Source organism: Bos indicus, chromosome X (assembly GCF_029378745.1).
Source record: "Bos indicus isolate NIAB-ARS_2022 breed Sahiwal x Tharparkar chromosome X, NIAB-ARS_B.indTharparkar_mat_pri_1.0, whole genome shotgun sequence".
Lineage (NCBI taxonomy): Eukaryota > Metazoa > Chordata > Mammalia > Artiodactyla > Bovidae > Bos > Bos indicus.
The window spans coordinates 42,993,980-43,017,743 of NC_091789.1; the positions used below are offsets into that span (position 1 = coordinate 42,993,980).

The 23,764-nt window shown below is 34.6% G+C and overlaps 1 protein-coding gene across 5 annotated transcripts in view; it reads left to right on the forward strand.

The window, feature by feature from the left end:
• PCDH11X (protocadherin 11 X-linked) overlaps nucleotides 1-23,764 on the forward strand; it is a 999,015-nt gene that overhangs the window by 781,807 nt on the left and 193,444 nt on the right. Inside the window, exon 7 of one of the 5 annotated variants that reach the window (XM_070784434.1) lies at nucleotides 22,364-22,519. The exons of 3 other annotated variants lie outside the window; for them this stretch is intronic. In XM_070784434.1, coding sequence (XP_070640535.1) covers nucleotides 22,364-22,491 — 128 coding nt within the window. In that variant the 3' untranslated portion in view covers nucleotides 22,492-22,519. Of the gene's footprint in view, nucleotides 1-4,275; nucleotides 11,174-22,363; nucleotides 22,520-23,764 lie in introns of those variants that run through there. One more of the 5 variants, XM_070784435.1, reaches the window with a different exon arrangement.

Consider the following 23,764-nt stretch of genomic DNA (forward strand, 5'->3'; position numbering starts at 1 on the left):
ATTACCCACAAATTAAAATAAATAAATTGATTAAAAAATAAATACAGAAATAAATAACTCCTTATTGAGTTTCTGAAATGGTGAAGATAAATGTATTTTGTGTCCATCTCAGATCATTCGGAAAACTTTCTCCACATACATGTACATTCATGTACACACTGAGAATTAAACTACAAAAACCTGAAATTAGAGCTAAATTTTATTGATAAGATTAACAAATTGTGTTTAGAAGACTTTTATTTATAAGAACATGTGTGTGTGTGTGTGTGTGTGTGCGTGTGCTTAAAGTGGCTTCAGTTGTGTCTGAATCTTTGCAATCCTATGAAATGTAGCCCTCAAGCTCCTCTGTCCATGGGATTTTCCAGGCAAGAATAAGGGAGTGAGTTGCCATTTCCTCCTCCAGGGGATCTTCCTGACCCAAGAATCAAACCCTTGTCTCTTGCATCTCCTGCATTGGTGGACAGAGTCTTTAACAATGGTGCCACCTGGGAAGCCCTACCTTAAATATATGTGATTCATAGATAGTTGAAACAAAGAAGTGCACATTTACCTTCCATTATTTGAAGTACGGCTTTTGCCTTTTCTTTACATATATGTTCACTGGTTAGTCATACACTGGATAGAGTCATGCATCATCTTTATTACACAAACCACACCCATAATACATACTCTGCAACGTCCAGTTTTGAATCCAATGAAATACAATGTGTATTTAGCAGTCTTGAAACACTTTAAAATATGAAATTTTATAGTAAATTTTCTGAATCTTCTGCTCTTTTGTTACTTAGACATAATTCTCTGACACATTTTAGTGAACATTGCCCTTTATAACTCTTTCTGAAAAGTTCAATTTGATCTTCTTTGAAGCAATTATTTTATATTCATATTGTACTACTTAGCATAAAATTTTAATTAAATGAAAAAAATTTAATAGCAAGTGGAGTGATATTAGCATGTCTGTGAACACATATCTAACTTTTCCTAAGCATAAAACACATTTTGGCAGCAAAAAAGTAAGTGGAAGTTGCAGCATCCTAATTAGGTACATACAGCTTATAGAGGTCAAAAGTCAATATGTTTTATTCAATGGAAACTAAAAATAAACTTTGTTTGACCAATGAACTGGTTAAGCAGAAATCTGTCAAAAGAGTTTTTAATTCATTAATGTTAGCATACTTGCTATGTCAAAGTAGGACATCGATTATGGCAAATATCAATCAAATTTAACACTATATTTACATATCTAAACTGAAATTTTGATGAAAAGTCATTACATTTCATCAATTTAATGTCTAAAGAAGTTTGTTTGCAGTTTGTGTATATCCATCATAGCTACTTGACTGCTACCTAACAGCTGCACCAACCTTTAATCGTAGATCAGATCAGATCAGATCAGATCAGTCACTCAGTCGTGTCCGACTCTTTGCGACCACATGAATGGCAGCACGCCAGGCCTCCCTGTCCATCACCAACTCCCGGAGTTCACTCAGACTCACGTCCATCGAGTCCGTGATGCCATCCAGCCATCTCATCCTCTGTCGTCCCCTTCTCCTCCTGCCCCCAATCCTTCCCAGCATCAGGGTCTTTTCCAATGAGTCAACTCTTCGCACGAGGTGGCCAAAGTACTGGAGTTTCAGCTTTAGCATCATTCCTTCCAAAGAAATTCCAGGGCTCATCTCCTTCAAAATGGACTGGTTGGATCTCCTTGCAGTCCAAGGGACTCTCAAGAGTCTTATCCAACACCACAGTTCAAAAGCATCAATTCTTCAGCCCTCAGCCTGCTTCACAGTCCAACTCTCACATCCATACATGACCACAGGAAAAACCATAGCCTTGACTAGATGGACCTTTGTTGGCAAAGTAATGTCTCTGCTTTTGAATATGCTATCTAAGTTGGTCATAACTTTCCTTCCAAGGAGTAAGCGTCTTTTAATTTCATGGCTGCAGTCACCATCTGCAGTGATTTTGGAGCCTCCAAAAATAAAGTCTGACACTGTTTCCACTGTTTCCCCATCTATTTGCCATGAAGTGATGGGACCGGATGCCATGATCTTCATTTTCTGAATGTTGAGCTTTAATCCAACTTTTTCACTCTCCACTTTCACTTTCATCAAGAGGCTTTTTAGTTCCTCTTCACTTTCTGCCACAAGGGTGGTGTCATCTGCATATCTGAGGTTATTAATATTTCTCCCAGCAATCTTGAGTCCAGCTTATGTTTCTTCCAGTCCAGCATTTCTCATGACATACTCTGTATATAAGTTAAATAAACAGGGTGACAATATACAGCCTTGATGAACTCGTTTTCTTATTTGGAACCAGTCTGTTGTTCCATAAGGCTTTAAATGAAAAAAGTACATATGAATGATTTTTAGAGTAGTTAAAATGAATGCATCTCAAATTCACATGTGTAGATGGATCACCTATGGGATCTTACTATGGAGATTATTTTTTCAGTAAATTTTCATATAATATATTATACACACACACACACACATGTTACCACCATTAAAACAAACAAAAAAAAGTTATATTGACACCAGGTACCACTCCAGGCAAATGTTATCATTTACTCTTGGAATAGAGCCTGAAAGTGGTATTTTTGCTAAATTATCCAGTGGATTAAATGTGTAGGTTAATTGGAGAAACAGGATTTAAACAGAAAAACTTAAAAAATGCCTTCCAATCATTTACCATTTAAGTTGCAAGAGAGTTCCAGAAAAACATCTATTTCTGCTTTATTGATTATGCCAAAGCCTTTTACTGTATGATCACAATAAACTGTGGAAAATTCTGAAAGAGATGGGAATACCAGACCACTTGACCTGCCTCGAGAAACCTATATGCAGGTCAGGAAGCAACAGTTAGAACTGGACATGGAACAACAGACTTGCTCCAAATACGAAAAGGAGTATGTCAAGGCTGTATATTGTGACCCTGCTTATTTAACCTATAAGCAGAATACATCATGAGAAACGCTAGACTGGAAAAAACACATGATGAAATCAATATTGGTGGGAGAAATATCAGTAACCTCAGATATGCAGATGACATCACCTTTATGGCAGAAAGTGAAGAGAAGCTAAAGAGCCTGTTGATGAAAGTGAAAGAGCAGAGTGAAAAAGTTGTCTTAAAACTGAGCATTCAGAAAACGAAGATCATGGCATCTGGTCCCATCACTTAATGGGAAATAGATGGGGAAACAGTGAAAACAGTGTCATACTTTATTTTTGGGGGCTCCAAAATCACTGCAGATGGTGATTGTTGCCACGAAATTAAAGGACGCTTACTCCTTGGAAGGAAAGTTATGACCAACCTAGATAACATATTGAAAAGCAGAGATATTACTTTGTCAGCAAAGGTCCATCCAGTCAACGCTATGGTTTTTCCTGTGGTCATGTATGGATGTGAGAGTTGGACTGTGAAGAAAGCTGAGCACCGAAGAATTAATGCTTTTGAACTGCGGTGTTGGAGAAGACTCTTGAGACTACCTTGGACTGCAAGGCGATCCAACCAGTCCATCCTAAAGGAGACCAGTCCTGGGTGTTCATTGGAAGGACTGATGCTGAAGCTGAAACTCCAATACTTTGGCCACCTCATGCGAAGTGTTGACTCACTGGAAAAGACCCTGATGCTGGGAGGGATTGGAGGCAGGAGGAGAAGGGGACGACAAAGGATGAGATGGCTGGATGGCATCACCGCCTCGATGGACATGGGTTTGAGTGAACTCTGGGTGTTGGTGATGGACAGGGAGGCCTGGCGTGCTACAATTCATGGTGTCGCAAAGAGTCGTACACGACTGAGTGACTGAACTGAACTGAAGAATCCCTTAGAAGAAATGGATTATCCCCCATAGTCAACAGAAGAGTCTGAAATGTACTTCGGCAGTCTCAAAAACTACAGAATGATTTCTGTTCATTTCCAAGGCAAAACATTCAATATCACAGTAACCCAGGTCTATGCCCCAACCACTAATGATGAAGAATCTGGGGTTGAATTGTTCTATCAAGACCTACAAGACCTTCTAACACCAAATAAAGAGGTTTTTTACATCATAAAGGGTTGGAATACAAAAGTAGGAAGTCAAGAGATACCTGGAATAACAGGCAAGTTTGACCTTGGAGAACAAAATGAAACAGGGCAAAGGCTAAAAGAGTTTTGCCAAGAGAACACAGTGGTTATAGAGAACACCCTCTTCCAACAATACAAGTGATAATTCTACACAGAGACATCACCAGATGGTCAATACTGAAATCAGACTGATTATGTTCTTTGCAGCCAAAGATGGAGATGCTCTAAACAGTCTGCAAAATCAAGACTGGGACGTGACTGTGGTTCAGATCATGAACTCCTTATTGCCAAATTCAGACTTAAATTGAAGAAAGGAGGGAAACCTACTAGACCATTCAGGTATGACCTAAATCAAATCTCTTAAGATTGATTATGCAATGGAAGTGACAAATAGATTCAAGAGATTAGATCTCATAGACAGAGTGCCTGAAGAACTATGGACAGAGTTTCCTGACATTGTACAGGAGACAATGATCAAAACATCCCCAATAAAAAGAAATGCAAAAAGGCAAAAGTGTTGTCTGAGAAGGCCTTAAAAATAGCTGAAAAAAGAAGAGAAGTGAAAGTCAAAGGAGAAAAGGAAAGATACACCCATCTGAATGCAGTGTTCCAAGAATAGCAAGGAGAGATAAGAAAGCATTCCTCAATGATCAATGCTAAGAAATAGAGGAAAAGAGTAGAATAGGAAAGACTAGTGATTGCTTCAAGAAAATTAGAGATACTAAGGGAATATTTCATACATCAGTTCAGTTCAGTTCAGTCGCTCAGTTGTATCTGACTCTTTATAAGCCCATGAGCTGTAGCACACCAGGCCTCCCTGTCCAGAGCCAACTCCTGGAGTCCACCCAAACCCATATCCATTGTGTCAGTGATGCCATCCAACCATCTCATCCTCTGTCGTCTCCTTATCCTCCTGCCCTCAATCTTTCACAGAATCAGGGTCTTTTCAAATGAGTCAGCTCTCTGCATCAGGTGGCCAAAATATTGGATTTTCAGCCTCAACATCAGTCCCTCCAATGAACACCCAGGACTGATCTCCTTTAGGATGGACTGGTTGGATCTCCTTGCAGTCCAAGGGACTCTCAAGAGTCTTCTCGAACACCACAGTTCAAAAGCATCAATTATTCAGCACTGAGCTTTCTTTATAATCCAACTCTCTCATCCATACATGACTATTGGAAAAACCATAGCCTTGACTAGGCAGACCTTTAACTCTCTCATCCATACATGACTATTGGAAAAACCATAGCCTTGACTAGGCAGACCTTTGTTGACAAAGTGATGTCTCTGCCTTTTAATATGCTGTCTAGGTTGGTCATAACTGTCTTTCATAGAAGGACACAATAAAAAACAGAAATGATAGACATAACAGAAGCAGAAGGTGTTAAAAAGAGGTGGCAAAAATACACAGAACTATGCAAAAAAGATCATAATGACCCAAATAACCATGATGGTGTGATTACTCACCTAGAGACAGGCATCTTGGAGTGTGAACTCAAGTGGCCCTCAGGTAGCATCACTATGAAGAAACCTAGTGAAGATCATGGAATTCCAGTTGAGCTATTCCAAGTCCTAAAAGATGATGCTGTTAAAGTGCTGCTCTCAACATGCCAGCAAATTTGGAAAACTCAACAGTGGCCACAGGACTGAAAAAGGTCAGTTTTCATTCTGATCCCAAAGACAGGTAATACCAAAGAATGTTCAAACTATGACACAATTACACTCATCTCACATGCTAACAATGTGATGCTCAAAATTCTCCAAGCCAGGCTTCAACAATACATGAACCAAGAGCGTCCAGATATTCAAGCTGGTTTTAGAGAATGCAGAGGAAGCAGAGATCAAATTTCCAACATCTGTTGCATCATAGAAAAAGCAAAATAATTCCAGAAAAACATTTACTTCTTTTTTATTGACTATGCCAAAGCCTTTGACTGTTTGGATCACAACAAACTGTGGAAATTTCTTCAAGAGATGGGAATATCTGGGCACTTTACGTGCCTCCTGAGATATCTGTATGCAGGTCAAGATGCAATAGTTAGAACATGGAATAAGGGACTGGTTCCCAATCGGGTAAGGAGTATGTCAAGGCTGTATATTGTCACCCTGCTTATTTAACTTATATGCAGTGTACATCCTGTGAAATTCCAGGCTGGATGAAGCACAAGCTGGAATCAAGATTGCTGAGAGAAATATCTGTAACCCCAGATATGCAGATGACACCACCCTTATGGCAGAAAGCAAAGAACTAAAAAGCCTCTTGGTGAAACTGAAAGAGAAGAGTGAAAAAGCTGGCTTAAAACTCAACATTTAGAAAACTAAGATCATGGCATCTGTTCCCAACACTTCATGGCAAATAGATGGGGAAACAATGGAAACATTGACACACATTATTTTCTTGGGCTCCAAAATTATTATGGATGGTGACTGTGGTCATGAAATTAAAAGGTGCTTACTCCTTGGAAGAAAAGTTATGACCAACCTAGACAACATATTAAAAAGCAGAGACATTAATTTTGCTGATGAAGGTCCATATAGTCAAAGCTATAGTTTTTTGAGTAGCAAAGTATGCATGTGAGAGTTTGACCATAAAAAAGCTAAGTGCCAAAGAATCGATGCTTTTGTACTGTGGTGTTGAAGAAGGCTCTTGAGACTCCTTTGGACTGCAAGTAGGTCAAACCAGCCAATCCTAAAGGAAATCAGTCCTGAATAGTCATTGGAAAGACTGATGCTGAAGCTGAACCTCCAGTAATTTGGCCACCTGATGTGAAGAACTGACTCATTAGAAGAGACCCTGATGCTGGGAAAGATTGAAAGCAGGAGGAGAAGTGTACTACAGTGAATGAGATTTTGGGTGGCATCATGAACTCAATGGACATGAGTTTGAGCAAGCCCCAGGAGTTGGTAAAGGACGAGGAGTTGGTAAAGACAGGGACTGCATGCTGCAGTCCATGGGGTTGCAAATAGTTGGACATGACTGGGCAACACAACTGACTGAAAAATGAAGGAGGTGCTTTCCTCGTGGCTCTGGCTGTAAAAAAAAAAATTCTGCCTGCAATACAATAGACCCAGGTTAGATGCCTGGGTTTGGAAAATTCCCTGGAGAAGAGCACGGTTACCTCCTCCATTATTCTTGCTTGGAAAATTCCATGGTCAGAGTATCCTGGTGAGCTACAGTCCATGGGGTCACAAATAGTTGGACACAACTAAGAAACTAACATGCACACATACACACACAAACACACACACACACACACACACACACACACAAATGAAGCTAAAGTTTTTATCTTTGATTCCATCAGTTCTTTTTGTCATGAGGTAAGAAAATATATTTTCTAAGGAGGCATATTCTCAAAACGTTGTTAAGCTAAATATAACAGAAAAGCCTTCATGATAAGAAAAGCAAAGAAGCTTGATTAACAGTAATTAATTTGATTAAGAGCCGAAAATTTCTGGCATTGTAATTTGTTTTAAAGTGAAGTGAAAATGAGAGTCACTCAGTTGTGTAAGACTCTTTGCGACCCCACAAATTATACAGTCAATAGAATTCTTCAGGCCAGAATACCGGAGTGGGTAGCCTTTCCCTTTTGTTTATGGTCATCTGTTTAATATTATTTCTTTGAGAATCATAAAATACTTTACAAGACAGATAAAAAACAAAATTTTCCTTTTAATCATGTCAAATTCTTGGGCTAAATTCAATGATTTTAAAATTCTCAAAATAAAGGAAACAGGGAGGTAATCAGCATTTATTTAAATGGATATTAGAGTTTCATCTGCTAGTTATATCATAACATTTTTATGAATCTGAGAGCATTCATAGAACTGATATGAAAGCTGAAGAACAGGTAAAATTATTTTTATCACACATGAATATGTGAATTCTATTGTATGTTAATATTATCTGTGTATGGTATGTATGGGCTTCCCTGGGGGCTCAGTGGTAAAGAATCTCTCTGCCAATGCAGGAGATGTGAGTTAGATCCCTGAATCAAGAAGATCCCCTGGAGAAGGAAATGGCAACTCACTCCAGTATTCCTGTCTGAGAAATTTCGTGGACAGAGGAGCCTAGGGGACTACAGTCTGATTCATGTATAGATACATTTGGTTAAACAAAATATTTAACAAAACAAAGAATATAAACATCAGGATCAGATTGTCTGAATCCAGAAATTAGCAGTTTTGTAAGCTTGGGTAGATTTAATCACTCATTTTGTGAGTTCTTTAACATGCACAGTAGAAACTTCCTGTGGGAACAAAGATGATTTCATCCTGACAGAGTGTATAGAAATGCTGTTTGAACACTATGGTTCAAAACTGAGATGATCTAAAAGCAAAGCAAAATATAGATAATATTATGAGATATTACTTGGGGCACTTATATGTCTTCCTTCTTTTACTTCTGTATCCTTGTTTTTGTTATTATCTCTGTCCCGCTTTTATAAGTTCCTTGACTTACTTAGGGAATGACCCATATAGAATTATAATTGTTGAATATTTATAGAGATATCAATATTTATAATTGCACTTGGGGTACAGAAGTTCCTCTTTTAGATCTATCTTAAAAATGTGACCGGTAATGATACATCTTATGCAGTATTAAATATTAAAATGGGGATTATACATTAATGATAAAGACCAAGTGACTTCCTTGATTGCTAAGTCAATGGAAACTAGAGAAATGACTTAGTTTTCTTGCTTTGTAATAAACAACTGATTTGTACTCCTGCATGCCACAAAGATGCAGTATATAGAAGTGATAGAAAATATAGTTATGAAATATATTCTGAATCTGGTCCTAATTAACATTACTTTATGAAAATACAAGATGGTGAACTCTTGTCTCAGTTATTTAAAATATAAATATGTATTGACATTACAAAATACTTTGTCAATAGAGGTTATGTATCAAGTAAGGAGTGTAGTTATAGATATTTGAAAACTGAATCCATGATCTTTCTACTCAGTTGTCAAATTTAGATACTTTAAAACTGCCATCAAATTAAAAAATCATAAAATGGAATCACCCCAACTGTTTAGTCAACAGAAAGAAATACTTTTTCTATTTTGTGGTACTACATATAGCATCTTTTAAACATTTCCCTATTGTATCGTAAATTATTTCTGATACAATCTAGAGTTTAGATGTCCTTGAAAAAAAAGAAGGCATTTCTTTTTTGAAATAGTATTTAATATATTTAGTCTCAAACTTAAGATTTGTAAAGTGATTTCAAGTATGGTAATTCAGGTGAAATTTGCATGGACTGTAGTTTTTTGACCTTTGTAATATTAATATTTTAAATGATTACAACCTACTTGCTACATAGATATAGTTATGTATGGAGACAATGAGTTAGGTGTTTTATCATATTCTAAAATTTAAAGTACCAATAATAGTTCCATTGAGCTGATTTTCTGTGATCTGTAGAGATAATTTGGATCAATCACCTATAGTAAACTGACACCTAGCTTGGTCATTTTAAAGCAACTCACTGTGGTTAAGCCGTTTAGACAGCAAAACAATGCTAGAAGGACAAAACGTTCAACAGTGCTAAATAGAGGCCTGTACATCAGCATATCTTCCATTACATACATATTTTTCAATAGAATATAAGTGCCAGGTGACCTGGGAACATTTCTTTCTTTTTTTTTTAACAAAAGTTTTCTCAACACATAACAAGACCTGAAACATAATAAATGATAAATTTTTTTGGTCTAAAGAATATTATAGATGTTTTGTTTGGTATTTCAGATTTGGGAATTCAGCCTAAATAGAGTCAGAAAACAGTTTTCTTTCTTCTTTTAAGATTAAAAATCATAGAGGACATAAGGTTCCAGAAGCTTTAGTTGGAGGAGTACCCATGATTTTGTAAACCAAAGTAGTGACACAGAAGGATGTTCATTACAACAGAAATACATTATACAGAAGTCTGACAAAAAGGCCATTTAGAAAATTTGTCAGAAAAATGTGAGAAATGGGTTAGATACAAGCATATACTACAGAATTTTATCTTTCATCCTTAGATTTTGTTTTGTTAATTTTCACTTAGCTAGAATTAGTGTCACAGGGTGATTGTGGCATACTGACATTCAAATGTTTCAACAAGTTTTCATTCACTTGACAAATATTTGTCAAAGATTTAACCATGTCAGACACTATTTTAGGTTACTCTTTGTGTAAGCTTCTCCTAAATAGACAATTGCATGTTAGCCTTAAACAAACAAAAAAAATATTTGACCAAAAGTATTGTGAGAGAATTTATTAATAAATTACTACATGCTCATAAATGTATATTTTTTGCCCCAGAATATGTTTGGATTTTGATTATGCATGGCATGAAAATCATTTCACTTATGTAACGTATTTGTTCTTTGAGACGTTTTTGGTCAAGAATTTACACATATTTATCAATATTTTAAATTTAATGTCACCATGTTTATTTATTAGTGTTAGGATTGCATTCTATTATATGTTTATGACTCCTAAAGTTATTGATTTAGATTATATAGTTAATTTTGAATTATATCTTCTTTCTAATGTATCTCATTTAAATTATTTGAACTAAAGAGTGAAATGATAGCTGGGAATGGCTTGTGTTCATTCTTGAAAGTGCCAATTTTTCAAAATGAAAGAGTTTTATGATGGGTCTTTGGAGTTTATTGATAACCATATATGGTGTAATGTTGAAAATATGTGTGTGTGTGTTGCTCAGTGTGTCCAACTTTGTGTGACCCCATGGACTGTAGCCCAGCCAGGTTCCTCTGTCCATGGAATTCTCCAAGCAAGAATACTGGAGTGCATTGCCATTCCTTTCTCTGGGGATCTTCCCCACCCAGGGATCAAACCTGGGTCTCTGAATGATGGATTAGCTTTGTTTATAGGAAATAAAATTTAAAAAAATAGAAATGTATGCATATTTAGTTCAAAACCACATATCAAATTCCTATTTAACTTAGTCAATCTGAAGGAAAAATCTGTATTGTAAAAAAAAAAAAGCAAAACAAAACAACTTTTAGTAGGAAAAGCACTCTATTCTTAGACCTTATTTAGATCAAGTAGTATTTATTATTTAAAATATGAGTATGTTTATCTTTCACTTCACATTTGAAATTCAGATATAATGTTTCAAATTACAGGGAAAAGATCAGATTGCTCTGTTATTAGAAACATACATTGTGGTTTGGATATTTAATTTAATTACAAAATTTCCCTTTAATTTTTACAAACAAAAGTACTTATAAAACTTGAATTTAATTTAATGAAATACAAATACAAATTTAATTTTATTTTGTTTTATTTAAGAAAATACTGTAGAATCACTTTTAGAATTTTTTCAGTGAGTTTTAACTGTGCAAAATGAGTGAACACTGGTTACTTCTCTGCATGATTTGGTACAAGCATAGAAACAAAACAGGAAAATACTGCTAGTTAGGGATCAGGGGCTAGAAAGAATATTGTAGAATGTCCCTTCTTACACATTCTGTGTCATAATGGTTCATCTGAGTGTAATGAGCATTAGAGGATTATAGGATTGGCATACATTTTAAATAAATGGCTTGGTTGGTCATGTTTTAGTTTCTCTTAGACCAAATTTCAGTCAGCTTCTTAGCAATGCTAATTTACATATTTGACACAATTTGTATGTTGGTTCCCTACCCTAACTAGCAGAAACATTATCATTTTGTCTCAAGAAACTTAACTAAGTAAAGGGAGAGATTAATTCTTAGGATCTCATGCAAATACAGAATCAAATGTATATCTGTATGAAAGATATGTTTCCTTTCTTACTATGTAAAAAGTAGATCTTAGGCAATATTTTAATCTTAGGTGACATACTTTTATTTTGAAAATACAAAAATATAATATTCATATTTTCAGTATTCAAAAAGTCATTACTTTGAATCTGTGCCTTCTAATCATGAAGTGCAGATGATTTCTAAGGCAGATAGCATTTGGTTTATTCAAAAACCATTTTATCATGTCTTATGCAGTCAATTAATCTGTCAGACTGGTAACATAAATCCTTCATACTCCTCCTCTTCCTGTGCATGTAAACTTTTATTAAATTCAGTTTGAAATTACTTACTTCTACTTCTTTTCTCTTTTTCATTTTTGTGGCACTGTCTTTTACTTTTTGTTCTTTGTTGCCATAAAATATTTATCAATGTATCATCTAAAAAGATTAGTTCTCCACAATATTTACCCAGGGTTTCATCACATGGAAAATATCTTGCTTACTCCTAAAATCTATAGCCAGATTTCCATATGTCAGGTTTGCTGCTGCTAAGTTGCGTCAGTTGTGTCCGACTCTGTGTGACCCCATAGACAGCAGCCCACCAGGCTCTGCCGTCCCTGGGATTCTCCAGGCAAAAACACTGATCCTTTGACATTTGAAATATAAAACTAAATAAACTTATGGATATTAATTATGTGTGGATTTGCCATTAAACACTTAATTTTAAAAGGATTTAGATCTAAAAAAATATTTGTTTTAATATTAAACAAACATGAATTTGGATCTTGTTTCCTTTTTTTTAACTGTCCTAATGGAAATATAGGTCTTCCAATACATTTACGGCTTCCCAAGCGTTTCAGTGGTAAAGATTTCTCCTGCCGATGCAGGCGATACAAATTTGATCCCTGAGTCAGGAAGATACCCTGGAGTAGGAAATGGCACCCCACTCTAGTATTCCTTCTGGGATAATCCCTTGGACAGAGGAACCTAGGGGGTTACAGTCCATGGGGTCACAAACAGTTGGACACAACTGAATTGCTGAGCACAACACATTTACTTTTCATTTTTTTCTTGCATATAATGTTACAAATAGTTAAAAAATAAAACTACCCTGAGACTATTTTTTTTAGAAATGACCTATTGTTTCAAGGTTAACTCCTTTCTGCAAATATTAATATTCAACATGTGAATAGCCAATTAGTTCCAAGAATGAAAGTTTCTGCCAAAGCTTGTGTTCTGTACTATCATCACAGAGGTCTCAGTAAAATATAGAGAGAAAGAAATAGAAAATAAACAAAAAATTTCCAATTATTTAAAAATATCAACTTGGTACTATGATTAAACTGGTATTAACTCACTGTGATTACAAGAAATCACAACTTCCTAAGTGCTGACACAGCATATGAGAAGATGAAAACATATTCATAAAGAGAATCATCAAGTCAGATGGCACTTTGAATACCATACTTTTTCTTTCATTTTTGCCTTAAATATGTGATCTGGAGAAGGTAATGGCAAACCACTCCAGTATTCCTGTCTGAAGAATCATGGACAGAGGAGTCTGGTGGGCTACAGTGGGAGTTGCAAATTATGTGATATGTAAATACTGAGATACATTATAAAGTAACCAGTTTATTTCACATTTTCTAAGTAGTACATCCAGATACATCTCTCTAAATTGATGCACTGGGAAAAATAATACCATCAATTGATAATGTTCACTGTCTTTCTCATTTTGCAGAGAATTTTAAAGTGAAATTAATAGAACATTGCTTTAGAGAACTATATAATATTTATTGATTGTGAAAGGTAGAATTTTATAGAAATTAGTTCATATTTCTTATGGATTTTTAAAAACCATGCTTTTGTGTATGAAAATGTACCAACCTCTGCCCAAAATAGAATTAAAGCAGATATTTTTGAAATAGTTATTTTATTAACTATATCCTTTCCTGGTTTTCTATTTCATATATTAAATATATATATGCATATGTAATAAGAAATATCCATAATGTATTTATAATATAAATATAGATGTTCATATAGCATAAATGTTTCTCCAGTGAAATATCTTTGTCTTTAACCTGTACCTTAAATGGTATGCAGAGCCTAATATTTTTAAAAATGCATATATGTATATATACAATGACAAAGTACTCTATAGAATTCACAAAATTGATTTCCACTAATGAAATATGAACTTCAAGTGTTTTAGTAAAAGCCATTCCCTGATATCTTGTACACTTATGCAATATAGAGATTTTAATTACCTACTATTTTCTTCCTACTACAGCAAATTTTTAATTACTTTGTTATCGAACAAACAGGTTGGTGAAAATATGAGAGAAAAGTTTCAAAAGCTTTTTAATCTAAAAAGTAACTTCTTTTTTTTTTTTTTTTTTTTTTTTTTTTTTTTTTTTTATATTATTATTTTTTTTTTCTCTAATTTTATTTTATTTTTTAAACTTTACATAATTGTATTAGATTTGCCAAATATCAAAATGAATCCGCCACAGGTATACATGTGCTCCCCATCCCGAACCCTCCTCCCTCCTCCCTCCCCATACCATCCCTCTGGGCCGTCCCAGTGCACCTTCTTTTTAAAGAAAAATTTTATTATATTATAGCACATGTCTCCAGATGTAATCAAGGTTTATCTCTTATTTTTCTGTGTGCAACTCATATAGGTTGTTGACAAGCCACATAAAGCTTCTAAAATTGGATAAACTGATTAAAAGCAAATTATATTAAATTTTACAAAGAAAAGATTAAAAATTAAATCCTCTAGTACTGTACAAATTGTATAGTATTACACCTTGGAGGCATATATTTTGTATGCATTAAATCAAGCAAAGTGACATGCTTTAAAAATCAATTTCTCTATGGACCCAAAACCCAGATGCACCATCATGTCCTATTTTAAAATGGTCTTAATTTAGAATTCATTCACTCAAGAACAGATTGAGTGTTGCTGCTTCTGCACTGCTGTCTCTTCAGTCGTGTCCAACTTTGTGCGACCCCAGAGACAGCAGCCCACCAGGCTCCTTCGTCCCTGGGATTCTCCAGGAAGAACACTGGAGTGGGTTGCCATTTCCTTTTCCAATGCATGAAAGTGAAAAGTGAAAGTGAAGTCATTCAGTCGTGTCCAACTCTTAGCGACCCCATGGACTACAGCCTACCATGGGATTTTCCAGACAAGAGTACTGGAGTGGGGTGCCATTGCCTTCTCCAGATTGAGTGTTAAAAGGTGTGAAATGTTTGAGAGCTGCAATTGTCTCAAACATTTTGGAGAGCTTAGAGACATATTTCAGAAATATTTATTTTTTTGTATTTTCTTTGCCAGATGAAAAAATAATATATCCAGCCCTCAGGCTTCTGTTTTTGGAATTTCTCAAGATCATTTATATTTGCATTATTTTCAAAACTGCTTCATATATTTCTCAAAATAATGTAACAAGGGCCTTGATAGGACCTTTCAATGAACTATGAAATCATTTATATTCCCACTTTTGCTCTCTTGAAAAGTTCAGAGTTCTTCATGTTTCAGTTTTCTTGAGAGTTTTGTCTGTTTATGTTTTTGAGGTTGGGAAAAGTCTATACAATTTTTAAAAAAAAATTACAGTGATTTTTTTTTCTTTGCCCAAAAGATACATGGATAGAAATTTTAATATACAGAGATGAGAAATGTATATTTGCAATAGTGCTTTTGTTGTAAGTAAGATACACCCTATACTAATCACCTTGCAGCTTTTGCATCTGTGGCCTTAATGTTTCACATGATATGAACAGAAAATGTGATTTGAACTTCTATTTTGTGGTTCAGACATTATGAAATCTACATAAGTACAATAATGCTGTAGCTTATTATAGTTTTGCAATCAAGAGGAGATGCACTGAGGTGATTTGAATTATACATCAAGAAGAATTGGATCTTTTGGCACATCTTGTAGAATGCTTTAAAATTAACATTATTCAAAGAAAACTAGATATTGGCCCATTAATTTGGCATTACAATTTTTAAGTACATTATATATACTGATTCTACTATATTCCATGACCATGTGGCTTGGCATAAGAAAATATAGGAGGAACCTGTCCTCAAAAGATAGTCCATAATAACTTAGAATATATATTACATATTAGGTTTTAGGTGAATTGAATCTTGATATATCAGATTTTTCACTATATTCAGTTCAGTTCAGGCGCTCAGTCATGTCCGATTCTTTGTTACCCCATGAATCACAGCACGCCAGGCCTTCCTATACATCACCAACTCCTGGAGGTCAACCAAACTCATGTGCATCGAGTCGGGGATGCCATTCAGCTATCTCATCCTCTATCATCCCGTTCTCCTCCTGCCCCCAATCCCTCCCAGCATCAGAGTCTTTTTCAGTGAGTCAGCTCTTCGAATGACGTGGCCAAAGTATTGCGGTTTCAGCCTCAGCATCAGTCCTTCCATTGAACACCCAGGACTGGTCTCCATTAGGATGGACTGGTTGAATCGCCTTGCAGTCCATGGGACTTTCAAGAGTCTTCTCCAACACCACAGTTCAAAAGCATCAATTCTTTGGTGCTCAGCTTTCTTCACAGTCCAACTATCATGCATACATGACCACTGGAAAAAACATAGCTTTGACTAGACAGACCTTTGTTGGCAAAGTAATATCTCTGCTTTTCAATATGTTATCTAGGTTGGTCATAACTTTCCTTCCAAGGAGTAAGCATCTTTTAATTTCATGGCTGCAATCACCATCTGCAGTGATTTTGGAGTCCCCAAAAATAAAGTCTGACACTGTTTCCACTGTTTGCCCATCTACTTGTCATGAAGTGATGGGACCGGATGCCATGTTCTCCGTTTTCTGAATGTTGAGCTTTAAGCCAACTTTTTCACTCTCCTCTTTCACTTTCAGAGGCTCTTTAGTTCCTCTTCACTTTCTGCCATAAGGGTGGTTTCACCTTCATATCTGAGGTCATTGATATTTCTCCTGGCAATCTTGATTCCAGCTTGTGCTTCTTCCAGCCCAGCATTTCTCATGATGTACTCTGCATATAAGTTAAATAAGCAGGGTGACAAATATACAGCCGTGACGTGCTCCTTTTCCTATTTGGAACCAGTCTGTTTTTCCATGTCCAGTTCTAACTGTTGCTTCCTGACCTGCATATAGGTGTCTCAAGAGGCAGGTCAGGTGATCTGGTGGTCCCATCTCTTTCAGAAACACTGTGATGTACTGAGACATAGTGATGTATCCAATAAATAAATATTAAATATTTATTGAAAACAGTATCCTTCAGTTGACTATAGTGCAAAGATATTTGATTACCTCCAAATGAATGTCTTTAAACAAGTTTCCAAACCTTATTTACCTCCAAAATGATGAACTTTTAAGATTTTGATAAAGTAGCTTTATTTTGTGACTTTAAAAAAAGTATACATGATAAAACAACTGCAAGTACTACTCCTTTGTTGAAGTAAATGGCAGTTATAGATTGGTGCTTGATACTTGATCAACAAACATTAAGCCAACACCATCAATTTTGTGGTGAGCTCTGTTGACATTTAAGCTATTCAAGCAGTATCTATTTATCAATATTTTTCTCAAATTCAGCTAGACGTGTCTAGTGCATATTGGGTGTTTAAACATTTGTGCTAATATTTTGAAGGAACTAATAGAATATGATTGTATAGAGTAAAGAACATGTTTTGGTATTGTTTTCATGATAAATTTTTGTAATGTTTATGTGACAAGGAGGAGCTACAATTTTTACTGTAAACTGCATGTTTACTTAATTTAAACCTTGTAGTGCAAGAATCCTAGTAATTCATATTTTTATTATTTATTTATATTAGTTTACGAATTACGATATTTCTTCCAGTAAAAATTTAGAAAATATATTAAAAACTTAACTATATTTCAAAGTAAGCACATCAGATTAGATCAGATCAGTCAATCAGTCATGTCTGACTCTTTGCAACCCCATGAATCGCACCATGCCAGGCCTCCCCGCCCATCACTAACTCCTGGAGTTCACTGAGACTTATGCCCATCGAGTCAGTGATGCCATCCATCCATCTTATCCTCTGTTATCCCCTTCTCCTCTTGCCCCCAATCCCTGGCAGCATGAGAGTCCTTTCCAATGAGTCAGCGCTTCGCATGAGGTGGCCAAAGTACTGGAGTTTCAGCTTTAGCATCATTCCTTCCAAAGAAATCCCAGGGCTGATCTCCTTCAGAATGGACTGGTTGGACCTCCTTGCAGTCCAAGGGACTCTCAAGAGTCTTCTCCAACACCACAGTTCAAAAGCATCAATTCTTCAGCGCTCAGCCTTCTTCACAGTCCAACTCTCACATCCATACATGACCACAGGAAAAACCATAGCCTTGACTAAACGAACCTTTGTTGGCAAAGTAATGTCTCTGTTTTTGAATATGCTATCTAGGTTGGTCATAACTTTCCTTCCAAGGAGTAAGTATCTTTTAATTTCATGGCTGCAGTCACTATCTGCAGTGATTTTGGAGCCCAGAAAAATAAAGTCTGACACTGTTTTCACTGTTTCCCCATCTATTTCCCATGAAGTGATGGGACTGGATGCCATGATCTTCGTTTTCTGAATGTTGAGCTTTAAGCCATCTTTTTCACTCTCGACTTTCACCTTCATCAAGAGGCTTTTTAGTTCCTCTTCACTTTCTGCCATAAGGGTGGTTTCATCTGCATATCTGAGTTTATTGATATTTCTCCTAGCAATCTTGATCCCAGCTTGTGTTTCTTCCAGTCCAGCGTTTCTCATGATGTACTCTGCATATAAGTTAAATAAACAGGGTGACAATATACAGCCTTGACATACTCCTTTTCCTATTTGGAACCGGTCTGTTGTTCCATGTCCAATTCTAACTGTTGCTTCCTGACCCGCATGCAAATTTCTCAAGAGGCTGATCAGGTGGCCTGGTATTCCCATCTCTTTCAGAAATTTCCAGTTTATTGTGATTCACACAGTCAAAGGCTTTGGCATAGTCAATAAAGCAGAAATAGATGTTTTTCTGGAACGCTCTTGCTTTTTCCATGATCCAGTGGATGTTGGCAATTTGATCTCTGGTTCCTCTGCCTTTTCTAAAACCACCTTGAGCATCAGGAAGTTCACGGTTCACATATTGCTGAAGCCTGACTTGGAGAATTTTAAGCATTACTTTACTAACGTGTGAGATGAGTGCAATTGTGCAGTAGTTTTTGGCATTGCCTTTCTTTGGGATTGGAATGAAAACTGACCTTTTCCAGTCCTGTGGCCACTGCTGAGTTTTCCAAAGTTGCTGGCATAATGAGTGCCACACTTTCACAGCATCATCTTTCAGGATTTGCAATAGCTCAACTGGAATTCCATCACCTCCACTAACTTTGTTTGTAGTGATGCTTTCTAAGGCCCACTTGACTTCACATTCCAGGATGTCTGACTCTAGGTCAGTGATCACACCATCGTGATTATCTGGGTCATGAAGATCTTTTTTGTACAGTTCTTCTGTGTATTCTTGCCATCTCTTCTTAATATCTTCTGCTTCTCTTAGGTCCATACCATTTCTGTCCTTTATCGAGCCCATCTTTGAATGAAATGTTCCCTTGGTATCTCTAATTTTCTTGAAGAGATCTCTAGTCTTTCCCATTCTGTTGTTTTCCTCTATTTCTTTGCATTGATCGCTGAAGAAGGCTTTCTTATCTCTTCTTGCTATTCTTTGGAACTCTGCATTCAGATGTTTATATCTTTCCTTTTCTCCTTTGCTTTTCACTTCTCTTCTTTTCACAGCTTGTAAGGCCTCCCCAGATAGCCATTTTGCTTTTTTGCATTTCTTTTCCATGGGGATGGTCTTGATCCCTGTCTCCTGTACAATGTCACGAACCTTATTCCATAGCTCATCAGGCACTCTATCTATCTGATCTAGGCCCTTAAATCTATTTCTCACTTCCACTGTATAATCATAAGGTATTTGATTTAGGTCATACCTGAATGGTCTCGTGATTTTCCCTACTTTCTTCAATTTAAGTCTGAATTTGACAATAAGGAGTTCATGATCTGAGCCACAGTCCGCTCCTGGTCTTGTTTTTGCTGACTGTATAGAGCGTCTCCATCTTTGGCTGCAAAGAATATAATCAATCTGATTTCGGTGTTGACCATCTGGTGATGTCCATGTATAGAGTCTTCTCTTGTGTTGTTGGAAGATGGTGTTTGTTATATGATTATTGCATTTGTGTAAGAAAAATAATGATACCTAAAATGCATTCAAATGTATTAATACATTTATTAATACATCAATACATTTATTATTAAATACATTGCAGAATATTTAATAATCTGAAAATAATTTTCTTGATGAAAGAAAATTTAGCTTGTTAGATATATTCACTTTATTTATTAGTAAAATTTAATTTTAAGTGACATATAAATGATAGAATAATTCATAATATAACTTTAGTTGGATTAACAAAAACATTCGTTTCAGTCATGGTGATTTGCATTGAGTCTAGTATCTCAAATGGTAAGGACCAAGCTTATATTTTGATCTTTCAAAAATCTCAGTGAATGTGAATACTTCAAAAATATCAATGATAAACTTTTAAGCATTTAGAAGCAATTTAATTTTAAAGATACATTTGGAAATGGACTTTATTCTGTGTTAGACTTTTCATAATTATAATGTATGTATCTATTAATTTCTGTTTTAGCATCTGAGTACTTATATTGCTTTAGAGGGAGAAAATGTTTCCTTTTTTGACTATTTTTTGTGTGATGAATTAAAGTATCTTTACAGAGTTGGTCTTGAAAATTGTATTCAGAATCTGCTTATTGTCCTGAATTTAAAGGAAAATTGATCTATATTTGACTTTCCTGGTTTATAAACCAATTTTCACTTTTCAGCTTGGAAGCTAAATATCTCCTGGAATAGGTTTTAAAAATGTGTTTGTTTTATTTTTCATTATTGTCATGTCACTTGTTTTGCTTCTTTTATTTGTACCTCCTTACCCTTAGAAATTCTGAGTCTAGACGCATCACATTAACATTTTTTCTGATCTTTTCAGTTACCAGGTTGGAAAGGATTTTAATATCTAAGTTCTGGACCACATTTAAATTGCAGTCTTAAAAATGAAAACAAGCACTTTATTACTTCTCTGCTTAAGGCAGCCTTTCTTTATCTCTCCAGTACATTTAAAACTCTATATTTAAATATTAAAGGGATTTTAAAAAAATATATTATAGGTATTGATTATTAATTCCAATAATAAATAAAAAATATTTTGTGTGTGTGTGAGAGAGGGAGAGGGAAAGAGAGACTTATGATTGAACTATAACTATTATTTGACTGGTTCAGGGTTGGGGGATATTATTTTGAAGATCAATCCTACCTGAAGTGTCTTGTGAAATCACTGCTATATTTTTTTCCTTTCTGTTTCAGCTTGTACTACAATTAAATTACATTGCTTACAGATTAAATACCTTATGATGAAAAATAAATTTACAATATATATGTCAATGACACTTAAAATGTTGTGCATTTCTCTCTAGTCCCTATTAATACATAGAAATATTATTTTCACTTCTATTTTTCTGTCTCTGACATATTCCTTCTCTCCATTTCATATGTATTTTATTTTATAATATTCAAATTTTATTCAAATTGGGTTTTAAACAAGTTCAAAATGTTTAATTTTTTTGTTTTAGATTCATGTTATTGAATGTACTAGAAAATCATTTTTGCTATTAGCTTTAAAATTTTACAAAGAATAAATCTGAGATTTATTTGTTCAGATCATCACATATAGAAGTGTTTATAAATATGTAATTATTTTGTTTAAAAATAGACTATGCTATTTGTTCTTGATCAAGCATGATCTCACAGTGTTTTGAAGGAAGTCACTTAAAAATGCAATCAGAATTTATCTGGATAACAAGTGTTGATATAATGATCTTGAATTCCCCATTTCTAGTTATGAGAAATAAATGAAATTTTAGTAGAGAAAATAGCTATATTGTAGAAAATGTGTCTTAACCAAGAAAAATACTTCTGTCGGGTCATCTAATGTTACTGTCTGTTGATTTTTTTTTTTTTTTTCCGTCATCTATTCCACATCAGATTTGGAGGAAAAGCAACCTGTCAGGTCAATGTTTTCCTTAAAAAGTCAATACTTTTCCTGTAAGAGTTTCCATGAGATAAAAATGAAATTAAAATAAAGGGCCATATTTTTTATCATAGGCAAAGAAGCTAGAAAATCTACTGAGTTCTTGCAAAATGTTAAGTTCAACAATACATTGCCTCTAGGGGAGGAATCAACCATTAATTCATAAGAGGCCAGCATATACCATAGGCTTGGTCAGATTTTAGAAAACATACTAAAGGAGACAAATACTTTATGATTTATCAGTATTCCACCTTATATATATCGGTCATCACATTCTATGCAAAATGAAGCTGAAAATATATTGCAATATATTATAATTTTATATTTAGTTAATATAATGTATTGGGAATAAAATAATATATTCAATTGTATGTAACTTTTCTAAACTCTCATTTTAGCTTTCATTCCTGGACTAAAGAAAGGTACAGTAAAAATCAAGACAAATCATAACCGTGGTGCATGTCTCATTTTAAAACAAATTTGTTTTAAGAATTTCTGCCTTCTCATTTTTCATAAAACATTGTAATTTCAACTGCTTGCTTCAAACACATTTTTAATATTTTTAAGTGAAATGATATCTTGGAAAGGTATTTAATCATTTGTATGTCTTATATCACTGAATACTTTTTCTGAGTTGTGTATAATTAACCTTTAGATATTAACATGACCCTATAGACATTTATTTGACTTAAAATAGTTACTTTCAAATTACCTATGAATTTAATTATTCATTTTTCTCCTCTGAAAATGTAAGCATATTCAGGATGTTGTCTGAGCATACATTAACAATATAATTCCACTTTTCTGTATTTTCATTTAAAAGGATCTGTAAACCATATATGCTGTATACATGCCTAACAAAATAATCCAAGATAACAGTCTTTGTGAGCTTGTAAATAATATGGATTTTCTTTGCCAAATTAAACACACAAATTTATGCTACTTTAAGATATGGTCAACAGAAAAAAATATCTTTAAATATGGAGTTTAAGCAATCCATTAAAATATATATAATTTTATTATGCTGATAAAATTTTTAAATGCTGAAAGATATTTTGTATGTTCCAAATATATTTGCTTTGTCTGTGTATATGCACTCATTTCTTTATGTACTTCATAATTCAGGATGGATATATTATATTGTTTCATTTTACTGTTTAAGATGATAATTCATTTTACTTCATGCACTTTTATTTTAAAATATAGTTTACAGTCCATTGATATTTTGACCAAGTGGAAATAGTACTCAGAGAATAAATTTTTCTAAAATTAATCATAAAAATTCAAATTATAATGTAAAGAGATTCCCCCTTATTCTTTAATTTTAACAAATATCATCAATATTAACAGCATATGTTATTATTTTTTTGGTATTTTAAATGTATTTTTCAATGTTTACTTTGGCATAGTTCTCATGAACTTATATTGGATTGGCCAAAAAGTTCATTTGGGCTTTTCCATATGATAGTACAGAAAAACTCAAATGAACATTTTGTCCAACCGTATATAATTAGTTCTAATATCCATGACAGATTTTTGACTATCATCTAGCTTGAAAAATTTGATTCTAAATATTTTATTCCCCATGGAAGTCTTGAGTATTCAGCACTTACATGTGTTATTCAAGTGAAAGTGGATGCATTGCATGCACTTTTCATTTTTTTTTCTCTTCCTTTCTCATTAGTTTTTAGATATCCTATGATAGATACTGTTTAGCAACTACATCTATATAATAGTTGTGGAAATGGATTTGTGGTTCTGATGTAAAGTCAAGATGTTCTGATCATAACTATACAGAG